At 42.0% G+C, this 14896-nt stretch overlaps 1 protein-coding gene across 1 annotated transcript in view; it reads left to right on the top strand.

Annotated features, from left to right (window-relative positions):
• Nucleotides 1-14896, top strand: part of LOC147670593 (sialic acid-binding Ig-like lectin 13) — a gene marked incomplete at its 3' end in the record, with an annotated part of 185936 nt that overhangs the window by 91059 nt on the left and 79981 nt on the right. The window contains exon 2 of the mRNA XM_086948143.1: nt 8907-9308. Coding sequence (XP_086804269.1) covers nt 8907-9308 — 402 coding nt within the window. The remainder of the gene's footprint in view (nt 1-8906; nt 9309-14896) is intronic.

Here is a 14896-nt window from a genome sequence, read left to right on the forward strand (position 1 = left end):
GTATTTCAGAATACTTGCTTGTTGTTATGTTTAAAAATAAGGTGTGTTTTTTTCAAATACCTTTTGTTCGTGCTGTTCTTTTGTTCTCTTGAATTGCTGTGTTTGGTTATTTTATCTTGTTTATTTTCGTTTGATGATCTTCTTGTTTTTCTGTTTGGTTTGTGTTTAGAACTGGATAATTCTGAGTAAAAAAGAAAGGAAAATGAGTATTCTATTTTGCAACCATATTTTGAAATGGAAAGAAAAATCATGTTGTGCTTCTTTTAGTGCAATTTATACAGTCACTCATACTTTACATACTGCAGCCTTTTTCTAGGAGTTAGTATAGAAATTGTCACTCTTCAAATGACCTACATTTTCACTAGTGCAGCACGATTCAGGAGTTAGAATGGTAATTAAAAACCACTTAAACTTTTTCAGACTTTCATGAATGCAGTATCTACTTGGAGTAAGAATAGTTATTGATGCCCCCACACTATCTAGCACTTTCTCAACTGCAGCACTTTCCTGGAGTTAGAATACTAATTGATACCCTTACACTATCCAGCACTTTCCCGACTGCTGCACTTACCTGGAGTTAGAATAGAGATTGATACCCCTACACTATCCAGCACTTTCCCTACTGCAGCACTTACTTGGAGTTAGAATAGTAATTGATACCCCCACACTATCCAGCATTTTCCTTACTGCAGCACTTGCTTGGAGTTAGAATAGAGATTGATACCCCTATAATATCCAGCATTTTCCCTACTGCAGCACTTAACAGGAGTTAGAATAGAGATTGATACCCCTACACTATCCAGCACTTTCCCTACTGCAGCACTTACTTGGAGCTAGAATAGTAATTGATACCCCCACACTATCCAGCATTTTCCTTACTGCAGCACTTTCCTGGAGTTAGAATAGTAATTGATACCCTTACACTATCAAGCATTTTCCCTACTGCTGCACTTACCTGGAGTTAGAATAGTAATTGATACCCTTACACTATCCAGCACTTGCCCTACTGCTGCACCTTCCTGGAGTTAGAATAGAGATTGATACACCCACACTATCCAGCACTTTCCCTACTGCAGCACTTTCCTTGAGTTAGAATAGTGATTGATACCCCTACACTATTCTGCACGTTCTCTACTGCAGCACTGTAATTCAATTTTCGTGTTAAGTATGTTTAGATGTATCAATGGGTATTTCTGAATACTTGCTTGTTGCTATGTTTAAAAATAAGGTGTGTTATTTTCAAATACCTTTTGTTCGTGCTGTTCTTTTGTTCTCTTGGTTTGCTGTTTTTGGAAATTGTTTTACCTTGTTTATTTTCGTTTGATGATCTTCTTGTTTATCTGTTTTGTTTGTGTTTAGAACTGGATAATTCTGAAATTTTAGATTAAAAAAGAAAGGAAAATAAGTATTCTATTTTGCAACCATATTTTGAAATGGAAAGAAAAATCATGTTGTGCTTCTTTTTGTGCAATTTCATACAGTCACTCATACTGCAGCCTTTTTCTTGGAGTTAGTATAGAATTTGTCACTCTTCAAATTACCTACATTTTCACTAGTGGAGCACCATTCTGGAGTTAGAATGGTAATTAAAAACCACTTAAACGTTTTCAAACTTTCATCAATGCAGTATCTACTTGGAGTAAAAATAGTTATTGATACCCCCAAACTATCCAGCACTTTCTCTACTGCAGCACTTTCCTGGAGTTAGAATACTAATTGAAACCCCCACACTATCTAGCACATTCTCTACTGCAGCTCCTTCATGGAGTTAGAATAGTAATAATTACCTCTTTATTATCTAGCACTTTTCCTACTGCAGCACTTTTCTGGAGTTACAATTGTGATTGATACCCCCACACTATCCAGCACTTTCCCTATTGTAGCACCTTCATGGAGTTACAATAGTAATTGGTACCCCTACACTATCCAGCACTTTCCCTACTGCAGCACTTACCTGGAGTTAGAAGAGTAATTGATACCCTTACACTATCTAGCACTTTCCCTACTGCTGCACCTTCCTGGAGTTAGAATAGAGATTGAAACACCCACACTATCCAGCACTTTCCCTACTGCAGCACTTTCCTTGAGTTAGAATAGTAATTGTTACTTTTACTGTGTCCTACAAAATTTGAATTTTTTTGCGACATATTTGAGTGATATAAAGTTGAAGTTTTGATATTTGTCTTGCAGACTACTTAGGTATGCTATTTGGAGTCAACTTTACTTAAAATTACCTTTTAATTTTGATGTATATTTCTTTTTCCGGATTTTGGACGGGCTTCTGGTTTTTTTATGGTTTTCTTTGTAGTTTGCTGCTCTTTCGGGTTTTTCTTTTGGTAAGAGGTCTGTTGAAGATCACTTTGAGTTTCTAAAAAATGTATAAAAATATGTAATGCCATTGTTCATTTCAATGTTTGCGATGCAGTGAAAAGTAACAATATTATTCTGTTTTAGTTACATTTAATTTAGTGTTCTGAAAATATCTCACCCTTTCACTACTGCTTCAACTTACTGGATTAAAAATAATAATTGCAACACCTATAATATCCATCACTTTTTCTTAGACTGTTATTTCCTGGAGTTGATCTAGTAATTGTTATGTCTAAACCATCCCACCTTTTCCGTTCAGCTGCACTTTTTTGGTGTTGAAAAAAAAAAAGATTTTTGTAAATCATCTCACAGTTTTCCTACTGCTGCATTATGTTGGAGTTAGAACAGTAATTTATTACCTTTACTATTCCTCACTTTCACTTATTTTTTATACATTTATTTAAATTAAAAAATATTTACCCTGTTTTTAACGAGACTTTTTTTTTAATATAGTACATTTTTTCTTTAATCGTCCTTTTTTTCTGTGGAAAAATAGGAATGAAAAGGTATGCATTATTAAATGTTTTGATGTGAAAATAATAATAAATGATTTGTAATAAATAGTTTAAAAGTACCTGTAAATAATTGTTGTCGAGAACTGTGGCTCTTTGTAGAAAAAGCTTTATTTAGCAAAGGTGGTTTTTTCGTCACACTTTGTAGGAGTGTGTCTTTAAAAAAAAAATGTAGTTACTTTAAACGAAAATTACATTTAACTTTTGTTTCAAATTAAATTTAAATGTGCAAACTATTTCATTTACTTATTAGACGGGTTTAATTGCAGTTGGCATTTTTAGTGGTATGTGTAAGTATTTCGTATCTGGAAGCTTAATACTGTTTTAATTTAATAAAACAAGTAAGTTATAATTATTATTATCAGCGTTTAAAAAGCTTTCAGCTAACATTTATTTTGTTCGTTTCACAAACTTACTTGTATTTCTGTGAAAATTGCTTCAAAGTAGGCTACGGCTGTTTTCACGTTGAAGGGGTCAGAGGGTCAGCTTTTGACGTCTGGTCACTCTGGGAGTTGATAATCAACTGAATAAAAAATGGTGTCTTGCTTGTATTTATAAGTTTTAGTAAGGGTCATCATTTTTAGTAAAAAAATACACCGTTGGTAATGTGTTTAAATAATCATTTATTTAATGTGGAAAGTATTCATTTAATTTTTCATTTCAAAAAGTGTTGTATAGTATTTCTCGTTCCGTTTTGGCATCCATTTTGAAAGTATTGTTGTGGTATGATTTCATTGAAAGAGTAGAAGGACAAATATTGAAAGTACATAGTTTAAAATGGCGACTCTGTGTATGTTAAATGTTTGAGTTTACGAAAATATATTGTTATCTTGGTTAAATATTTTTTGAAAATATTAATGTCAGTAAATCGGCGACTTGCTAAAGTATGTCATTTTTAAATTATAGTAGTATTAATTTTAATACTTGAGTATTAATTTTAATACTCGAGTATTACTTATTGAAAATTCTTTGCATTTCGAAATATTACGTTCAGTTTTTTTACATAATTTTAATACACTTCCCCACCCAAAACCCCTATTTTCCCTGCATCCCGTGCCAGGTTTTATGTATCATGAAAAAATATATATTATATTTGCGTTGTAATGGTATGCGTTTTAATGGAAGTGGTTGTAATGGTACTTCTTCATTGAAAACACTGTATCACGTGGTAATAGTATTCGTTGTAAAATAATGCGTTGTAATAGTATTTGCGTTGTAAAAAATGCGTTGTAAAAGTATGCGTTGTAAAAGTATGCGTGGTAACGTCATATATCCGCTGTTGCAGGCACAGAGACAAGTAGAGACCAGGGGGGCAAATGCACCCTCTGGCTTCACCTTCTGCCTCCAAAGTGACCCCACACTTCAGAACTACCGCTGCTAGCTTTCATCCTAATATATCATCCAGTGCATGTGCTGAGAAGCGAAGCACTGAAGGTGGCTGTAAGCACCTAGCATGCAAGGAGCATCTGGTGCAACTGCAGAGCTTACAGAGGGCTGGAGGAACAAGCGGGAAACAGCCATTTAAATGCAGTCACAACCACCCAGCCTGTTACCACTAAACCATTACTGCGCATAAGCCTTTGCCACGGATGCCTTTAACATGCATATGCATTTACTATGAATGATAATGGCTTATACATGGTAATGACTTTGTGGTAAATAATGGCTTCGTGTTAAGAAGAAGCCCAATTTACGCTGTGCAATTTACATACATACACATCATTAACTTTTAAAGAACTCGGTCAAAAGGTTCCAAGATGATCAGCAAGTTCAGTGAATAAAAATGGAAGCGAACTGACTGAGTCACATGGCCAGCCACACCCCTTAACGCAATCCAATGAGACAGGAAGCTGATTAAACACTTCCGGAAAGCACGCCTCCCCGCACACGAAGGTGAGGGCGATAATTTTACCAACACGGATGCATGACATTTAGCAGCTGTGCGTCTGGGCTGGGCTGAAATGTAGTTGCCTGTGCACCAGGGAATCAGTAAAAACTGGCACGCAGCGTTAGCAGTATAAATGGCTTGTGCTGTAAAGTAGAATGCCTCAAAATGAAAATGAATGAGCACCCAAATGTATCCACAAAAAAATAGGCACAGAATTAATCCGATGAAGCAGTAACTACGCTGCCTCAAACTGTAGAAAAAGAAACCAAAAATGTTCACACAAATAAACAGACACTGAATTAATTTGACGTAATCAAATAATGTCCGTTCACAGTAACGAGTGCGCATATGCCACGTAAAGGTATAGGCGCGGAAAACATTTTCGTAGAAATAGCATGCGTGGTAGTGACCCATGGAAGTTTAAAGCTGCACATACAGACTCTGATATGGCAAGCCCGAACCATGGTTAGAGGGTGGCATAATCAGTGCTTCGTTCTCACTAGCAAAATTTAATATACGGTCCCTGGGCAGATGTAGGGCACTTTAATAGGGACTTATGGCAAATTAGGTATGCCATTTGGGGTTAAGCCAATGTTGCCATGTTTAGGGAAAATAACACAAACACTTTAGCACTGGTAAGCAGTGGTACAGTGTGCAGCGTCCTAAAATCAGTAAAAACAAGTTCCAAAAATGGAAGGAGGGAGACAGGCAAAAAGTTTGGGGAAGACCACCCTGAGGCTGTCAGGTCTAATAGTGGGTTCATGCTTTTGTCATAGAAATCCATTTGCTACTTGCATTTCATTAGTTCCAACCCTAATATAGCACTGTGAGCTATGAACGGTCATCAAAGGGCTGCATGCAAACCACATAGTAGACGTTATAACATTATGCCCCACCCACTGAGTCTTTTATTATCCTAATGCTATCCTAATGTTGCTAAAAATGGTTTGTTTGGGTAGAAATAAATTCTTATTAGTAAAGCCAACCATTGTGACATGTTTTAAATCCTGAGTTTGTTCTTTTCTAGACTAAACACTAAAAATATGCTGCCTACTGGTAGTGGTGATTACTGCACCTTGTACTCTTCATTGTCTTATGTAACATTTTGTATAGGCTGATTTACACAAGTATGATTAATTGGCCCTGTATGTGTGATAAACAGTGCTCTGACACCCTATACTGATATTAGTAACGCTATTAAGCAAATGAAATGCATGTCAGATAGTGGCTATGGAGAGCTGAGAGGCACTGGTGGAGCATGGTAGCAAAAAAAAATGGTTTACAAGGAGGGTTTTTTTGGCGAGGAGCAGTGGCGGCTGGCTTGTACCGAGGGTGATGAGACAGGGTAGGGGAGCACAAAAATGAATAAAATAATGTCATTACCTCTGCAGTGCAAGTTTATCCTCTTTTGGGTGTCTTCCGGGAAGCTCCTGGTGCAGAAAACTGCACTACCCCATCCTGGCATGGCTTTTACAGCCTGAAAGGCATCTTCAGGATTGGTTAGATAGGGCTCTCCTAGCACTCATAAGAGCTTTAGAGGCCTGCGCTTTCTCAATCAATCAATCAATCAATCAATCAATCATAGCATTTATAAAGTGCACTACTTACCCGTGAGGGTCTCAAGGCGCTGGGGGAGGGGAATGTTGCTACTGCTCGAAGAGCCAGGTCTTGAGGAGTCTTCTGAAGGTCAGCCGGTCTTGGGTCTGCCGTAGGTGGGTGGGGAGGGTGTTCCAGGTCTTGGCAGCAAGGTGGGAGAACGATTTTCCGCCAGAGGTCGATCTTTGGATGCGGGGGACTGTGGCGAGGGAGAGGTCGGGGGAGCGGAGCTGGCAGGTGGGGTGTAGAAGCAGCGGCATCTGTTGAGGTAAGCTGGTCCGGTGTTGTGGAGTACCTTGTGTGCATGGGTGAGGAGCTTGAAGGTTATCCTCTTGTTGACGGGGAGCTAGTGCGGGTCTCTTAGGTGGGGTGTGATGTGGCTCCGGCAAGGGATGTCGAGATCAGGCGGGCAGAAGCGTTCTGGATGCGTTGAAGCCGTTTCAGGAGTTTGGCCGAGGCTCCTGCGTAGAGGGCGTGTCTGTAGTCCAACCTGCGGCTGACGCGTGCCTGGGTGACCGTTCTTCTCGTCTCAGTGAGGATCCACTTGAAGATCCTGCGGAGCATGCGGAGGTTGTTGAAGCAGGAGGAGGAGACGGCATTGACCTGCTTAGTCATGGAAAGGGTGGAGCTGTTCCCAGTGCGGTCAGCCACCAGGAGTTGTCCCAGGCAGAGGGGGTGGATCCAAGGATGAGGACCTACGTCTTGTCTGAGTTCAGCTTCAGCCGGCTGCTCCTCATCCATTCAGCGACAGACTTTATTCCGTCGTGAAGGTTTTTTTTTTGTGTTGAGGGGGTCCTTTGTGAGGGAGAGTATCAGCTGGGTGTTGTCGGCGTAAGAGATGATGTTGAGGTCGTGAAGTCGAGCGACGTGGGCAAGAGGTGCCAGGTAGATGTTAAACAGCGTTGGGCTGAGAGATGAGCTCTGGGGTACGCGGAAGTGGGGGAGGCGGACGCTCTGGGTTCTGCCGGATAGGAAAAAGGTGGTCCAATCTAGGGCCTTCTCTTGGATCCCAGCATCGTGGAGGTGTGTGCGTAGTGTGTGGTGGCAGACTGTGTCAAAGGCTTTCTCTAACTTTTATGTGTAACACAGCGAGGTTAGAGAACTTTAAAATGCCCATGTCTGGCCGGTCGTCCCAAGACAGCCGGCCAAAGTGATATGCACATTTTAAAGGGCACAGCTCCCTGCTTCTGCCACTTTGCAGTGCTGGACCCGCTCTGTCTTAATACTTAGTTTGGGATAGTGTGCCGAAAACTAAAACGGTAATAAATAAACTTTATTACAGTTTTATTTTTCAGCTCTTGGGTGACCATCCTCCGCTCAAATGGAGGAGTCACCCTTGGCGGGGAGGGTGACACCAACAAAGATTGATGCACTGGGCACCACCCTGAAAACAAGAAAACAGAATTCTGTTTGTGATGGATTTCTTCAAAACGGAAACAAACTTCTTTATGGCTGCTTCCTGCAAATGCTTACAAACCTCCCCCCGCTTCACTGTGATAGTGTGTTAAGTTTGGAAAAATACAAAAATATCTATATTTAATTATATTACATAGCTTTAACTATAAAATCTTGGTAATGATTGATGAAAACACTCGTTCCTCGTGTCTCACGTGCCCCTCTTCTTCCACTGCGGCTGCTCTCTAGTTCTTGCTTCTCCTCTTCCCTTTAGTTTCCGCCATTAGTTCATATTGTCACATACATGCGAACTCTACTGATTCAGGCAGGAGACTACTGATTTCAAGGCTAGTCCCCAGACTACCGATTCCAAAGCAAGTCTCCCGCCTACCACTTCCAAGGCTAGTCTCCCGCACACCGATTCCAAAGCTAGTCTCCCGCACACCGATTCCAAGGCGTGTCTCCCACCTACCGATTCCAAGGCTAGTCTCCTGCATACCGATTCCAAGGCTAGTCTCCCGCACACCAGTTCCAAGGCTAGTCTCCCACACACCGATTCCAGGGTTAGTCTCCTGCCTACTGATTCCAAGGCTAGTCTCCCGCACACCGATTCCAAGGCTAGTCTCCCACCTACTGATTCCAAGGCTAGTCTCCCACACACCGATTCCAAGGTTAGTCTCCTGCCTACTGATTCCAAGGCTAGTCTTCCGCACACCGATTCCAAGGTTAGTCTCCTGCCTACTGATTCCAAGGCTAGTCTCCCGCACACCTATTCCAAGGTTAGTCTCCAGCCTACTGATTCCAAGGCTAGTCTCCTGCACACCAATTCCAAGGCTAGTCTCCCACCTACCGATTCCAAGGCTAGTCTCCCACACACCGATTCCAAGGCTATTCTCCCGCACACTGATTCCTAAATGCAAGAACCCGATTCCTAGTCAGGGTTCTCCAAACGGGACGTTTCTGGTGTGACTCAGGGTTTCACTTAGCCCCAGCACATAACAGACCCAATTCAGGCCTCAATAGAAGTCAACAGAAGAAATACATTCTTCTCCCGATTATTTTTTTTAAATCTCCCACTTTCCCCGTCTAAAATGTTGGTATGTATGTTGTTTTAAACATGTGGCTCTCTGCTCTTTTCTACGCAGGAATCCTCGGTACCGACGAAGCCCGAGATAAACTATTTACCGTGACCCTGCCCAAGAACGTCACAGCGCAGGAAGGCCTGTGCATCCTCATTCCCTGCCAGTTCACCATCGAAGAGAAGGGGGAGGCAGCAGAGAGACCCCGCGGATACTGGTTCATTCAAGGTGCCCAAATGACCGACCCGGCCGTGGCTTCAAACGATGGAACCAGAGAGATCCGCGAGGAAACCAGAGGCCGCTTCAAGCTGGTGGGAGATGTGAATCAAAGGGACTGTTCCCTCAGGATCGATGACGTCAGGAGATCGGATGGAAGAAGTTACTACTTCCGATATGAACACAAGGAGGACACAAAAACGAAATATTCTTATGTCAGTTATCCTTATCTGCTGAACGTTACGGTTGTAGGTGAGTCTCATCTCACGTTCGCTCACGTAAATTGTTTACTGATTACAAAGTCCATCCATTGCATTGGACAGTGTATGTGTATGACCCACACAGAGGACGGGATTCAGGCATAAAAGAAGATATTAATGATAACTGTATTACCGCACGCGGAAAGCAAAGTGATGTTACTGCAATATAAATGCGATGATAACGTATCTTACCGCGGTCCGCTGTGGAAACTACCACTAACAACTGGTGCTAGGTCTGGCCTTTTAAATGTGGAAAGAAGTCCACTTCCTACACAGGTTATTCCTCACCCAATGATAGGATTTACGGAAATACCCGAATATTGAGTTTGGTAAGAATGTTAGAGATGGCGTTATTACAGCCAAATGTTCATTACACCACCCACATATAACACTATCCATCATCAGGAGAAGGCACTGTTATTCGAGTTCATTCAGACACCGGTCGCAGTTTTAAAATGGCAGAAAGTTACATTTGAACCTTTTTTGCCAATAGCTTCTACTAGGAGGTGAGCACAAACTACACTACTTCGGTTTTAATATAGGCACTTTACCATGACTTTATGCAATGCTGATTGAATATACAAAATTACGTAAATGAGCTCCTTACATGTACCAAATGAGTGTGAAAAAGTTTGCGAGGATTTGTACTAAAAGTGTTTTCACAATCTTTACATATTTCTGACAAAAAAAAATTCTGCACACACAATCCTTTTCAGTTGCACAACTACCAGGGGTGGCACCTCCGTTGTGGCCCCGTCCCTCACCCAGCATGAAGCTGGCAGATAATAGTCCCCAGACCTGGTCACAAAAGACAGAAGTCTTGCTGCGCTTCGCCACGTCGATGTACAACCACTGTTGACTTTTGAACCTGAAGGTCTTCTTTTTACACTACATTTTCCAGATCTAGATCTGATTTAGGGCTTGTTTTAGAGTTTGGAAGATGGGTTACTCCATCACAAACGTGACGGATATCCTATCCACCATATTACAAGTGCCAGATGATATATAATATGGCGGATCAGACATTCATTATTTTTGTGATTGAATAACCTCTGAGACACACTCTAAATCTGGACCTTACTGTCTTTCTCTTTGTGGGGTGGGTGCTGTTTCCTTAGAAGTGCCCACTCATGCGTCCTGTCACTCATCCAGGAGGCAGTCTATCACAACATGAGCAACTCCAACCTTGATAGCCGGACAGCACAGGCCATGGGAATGCCTTGAGGGTCACACCTGACTGTCAGCCTCACTGCTTGAAAGGCCCCAGCCCTGCTCCTTATGTTTCCCTGTCTCTGCATCTTTTTCTCATATAATACCCGCCCTCTTCCTGAAATGTACCCAGAACCAGGGTCATTATTACATGCACAAGATAGCCTGACTCTCTCTTTCCCAGGTTTGTGTCCCATCCAGCTCTCAGGAATGGGTGCTCTTTCACCTTTGTATGCCTTTCCAAGGCCCTTGGTTTCAAATGTAACAGGCATTGGCATAGCCAATAGGTCTCGCTTTTGGGACCCTCTTAGTATTTAGGTATGCAGCACAATATCCTTGGTGCAACCACATGAACTGTTGCGTGGCTTAACACTTATAAGGCCCCAACGGCGAGACCTATTGGCTATGCCAATGCTTGTTTTTTAAAGGGAGGGGCGAGGCAGCACAAGGGATGCACGGAAGAGAGCACAAGGCGGGCCAGCAACACAGACAAGGGGCGAAAGAAGAAATCGTACTCAATCACAGTGTGACTAACGAATGGGCACTGGTTATGCATCAAATCCATAATTATGCAAACAATTCGACAAGATTGAATCCAGTGGTCTTGGCTACAGATAAGGGGGTGACTTAAAAAAAAACGAGAGGCCATAAGACTATGGTTCACCAATCGAATCGAATGATTACTCAACCTAGTAAATACAATACATTTGGAGGTAAATTCCTTCTGGTACAGAGCTTATCCCTGCAGAGCTCTCTACCATTACAAATTGTACTGGAAAATAATTTTCAAATTCAGGAGATCTCTAGAAACTGACCTCTTCGTGGGTTTGCGTTGTGTCTTATGTTTAGCGCAGATTGGCAACTAAATCGATTCCCTTCTGTTGAGCCAGCCTGATACCTAAGTGAAGCCATGTCTTATACCTCCTTTGACTTTATTGGTGTCTAAGAAATGTTTTCTTTTGGGGGAAATAAATGGGTGAGGGTGCACCAGCATATTTCCCCCTTTCCACTGGCAGTATGTCAAATTCATCTGCTTTCACATTTATTCACTCTGTATTCTCCCACCTTTATGCATCCGTAACCCAAAGTGTTCCACAAATACTTCAAGTAGATAAGTACACCATGCAAAAAAAACACTAAATAAATATGTGGGTAATCTAAATATAAAGAAGGTGGAGGCATCACGTAAAAGCCTCACAGGGACACTTGTGGCAACAAAAACAGCAAATGAATGCAAAACGATCCAAGTACATATACTTGAGAGCAGCAAAAAGAGCCCTTATTCGGTTGATTTCTAAAAACACAGGTAGATACAGGGCAGAGACTCTAATTCTCTAACTCACAAATAGCATGCACACGGTCACACACACACAAAGGATAATGGTAAGCATCGTAGAGACACACCTTAAAGTACAATCACTGAAAAACACAGGCGCAACGGCGCAGTCAAAGTCTGACTAAGCCAAAGTACACATTGTGCAAGTGTCACCAACCACTCCTGTCGGGGCGGAGACCGATGCAGTCTATATAAGGAAACAATGTGATTAAAAGTGCTTGCCATTAACCCTCAGCTTATGGCTCTCTGCGGGAAACTACACTGGGGAAAACAACATCAGGTGGATTCATAGCCATTATAACACCTGGAACTACTCTACTCAAAACAGCATTCGATCAGTAGCTGCATGGCATGGGGACCGGTAATGGCTTGGGGATTTGAGATGCACGACATGGAGGCTGAGCCATCCTTGGGTTTGGATACGCATGGGAACTGGTCATATTCTGAACATCTTAGATGATGGCATTAGGCTGGCTTTGCCTTAGACATCAGAGAGGCTTGGTACTGGGCAGGCCCTGCCTCAGTGTTCCGAGATGGGAGGGCAGCAGTACACTCATTAATAAGTTCAAATAATCTTTATTTCAGTCATAGACCATAAAAGATGCAAACATATAAAAACATCATTAAGTCAATGTGCATCAGCATTAAAAATAATTACTCAAATGGAGATCATAAAAGCTAAATAAGTGGTTAAAAACGAAGTAGAAAAGTAAAAAATGTTAAAAAGGGGAAAACCAAGGACGAAGACTGAGCAAGCAAAACACATATGACACACCTAAAATGGGCTGGGGATAACAATTTCATCGGGAGATACTATTAATGAGTGACCAGCGCCTGCGCCACATAGCGAGCAAGAAGCGGGAAACAGAAAATTCAACAGGAGGAGAAGTCTCACATTTCAGGATTCGAAATGCCTTCTAATAATGTTTAAACCCCAGATTTCTACATAGTTGGACAAGCCAACACTGCCTGATAAGCTTGTAGTATGGGCAGAAAAAGAAAACATGGGGCTCAGGTTCCTCCTGTTTGCAACATGCTGGGCATTCTTGGAGACTGGATTATGACCATTTATAAGAAAATGCCCTAAGTGGTAGTGTGCCATGCCTGAATTGTACATGGAGTTTCCTTGCTGCACTCAGCAAAATCATATCCAAAAAGGGCTCCAGTCTGTACTCCTCTTTAGTACTAAGAAACTCTATGGTGAAGAGCCAAGCGTAGAGTTGCTAAGGATATCCATCATCTGGTGATTACGATAAAGTCTCACCAGGTCAGCGCGTGACATCTCTACGCAGGCTACTTCAGGGTTGCTCTAAAACTCAAAATTACCCAGCCTCTTGCTCTCATTTTTTATGTAAGCAAACCACTGGAGTTTTTCTGTCCCAGGCAGGCCCATAAGTTCTTTAACTTCGGATCTAAAGTGCTTCAATTCTGGGGTAACCCAAAATCTGCGCCAGTATGTTAGTGGGCGAAAACCGACTTTTTCATCTATTGGTCTAATTCCTAGATCCATTCTCAAGGGAATAAGAGGAGTACTGGCTGGAAGAGCCAATAAAGATCTTAAAACACGGTTTTCTGCCTTGAGAATGTATTCTGATGAAGAGTGCCCCCACAGTTCCGCCCCATATGTTATAGCTCCTCTGGCTTGGCCTTTATAGATTTCAAGAATGGAGGCAACTGGTTTAGATTCCCTGTGCAATTTTAGGACACCCCCGGATATCTGCGCCAACCTGAGTTTAGCCTTAGCAATCGGAGGGCCCCATTCCATGTTGTCTGTGAGGGTGACATCCAAATATTCGAATACTGTTACCCTTTTCAGAGTAGTGCCATTTAAGGAGGGGTTGGGACGGGTGGTCTTAGGTGGATTACAGACTATATACTTTGTCTATAGCGTGTTAATTTCTAACCCCCTTTTGGTACAAAAACTGGCAAAACTGTCTAGGGCACGCTGTATTCCCATCAGGGATTTCGAAAATAGAAGGGTGTCGTCAGCAAACATCAATGCCACTACCTGTTCATTTCCAATTTTTGGGACATCAATGTCTTTGACCCCCCTAAGATGGACAATTAGGGCCTTTATAAAAAGACAGAAAAGGGTGGGGGCCAGGACGCACCCTTGTCTGACTCCTCTGTTGACCGAAAACCTAGGTGTTAGGGCACCACTTTTACCACTCCTGACTTGTGCAAAATTATTTAAGTGCAATCTTTTAATAATGTCAAGAAGGTAGGTAGGGATCCCCATGTCCTTCAATACCACCAATAAGAGTTCCCGAGTGACCAGATCGAACTGCGTCTTTAGGTCAACAAAAATCAAGTAGAGGCTGCCGACTATCTCGTGGGAGATGGTCGGCACCATGGAAGTAGCCGTTTCAGTTGAATACAGCAGCCGGAAGTGAGCAATCCACTTCTCAGGCGCAATATTCATCTCGTCTGCTGCTTGACCTTGTCCACATCCAGTTCTCACTATTGCCCAAAATTCCCGCATATTCATATTCCCAAGAGCAGTTTTTATACTATCCCATTTACAGTTTTCCCATTCTTGTTTAGCCTCTACAATAGCCTGCTTAAACTCCTGTCTCCTAGTTTTAATTTGGGTCCTGTTGTGTGCTTTGATTGCCTCAATTAATAAGAACTTTGCCTTCTTACAGTTGCAGTCGAACCATGATTGGGTCTTCTGCTGCAACCTGTGCTTGGTCACTATTGGATTGAGTAGATCTGCTAGGTCAACCACCAGTCCCGCATGTAGTTTGTGCATTATATCTATCATCATTTCCTGGCCAAGCTCAATAGGAGCGCTTATATCCACAAGATAATTCTGGACAATTGAATATAGAGCACACATTTTATCTGGGGATTGTTTTACCATAGGCCATTTGAGCCTTCTTCTATCATTGAAAAGGATCAAAGCATTTTCCTTCCTGGAGCGATGCCTGTCTCGGGAAGTCTTAAGTTAAGGGCTAGGGCATTATGGTCACTGTCATGACGTAAAAGAACACCAAAATCAGTGACCCAAGACCATGTCCTTGTCTCTACCAAGA

This window comes from Lissotriton vulgaris, unplaced genomic scaffold, assembly GCF_964263255.1.
Source record: "Lissotriton vulgaris unplaced genomic scaffold, aLisVul1.2 SCAFFOLD_3264, whole genome shotgun sequence".
NCBI classification, from domain to species: domain Eukaryota; kingdom Metazoa; phylum Chordata; class Amphibia; order Caudata; family Salamandridae; genus Lissotriton; species Lissotriton vulgaris.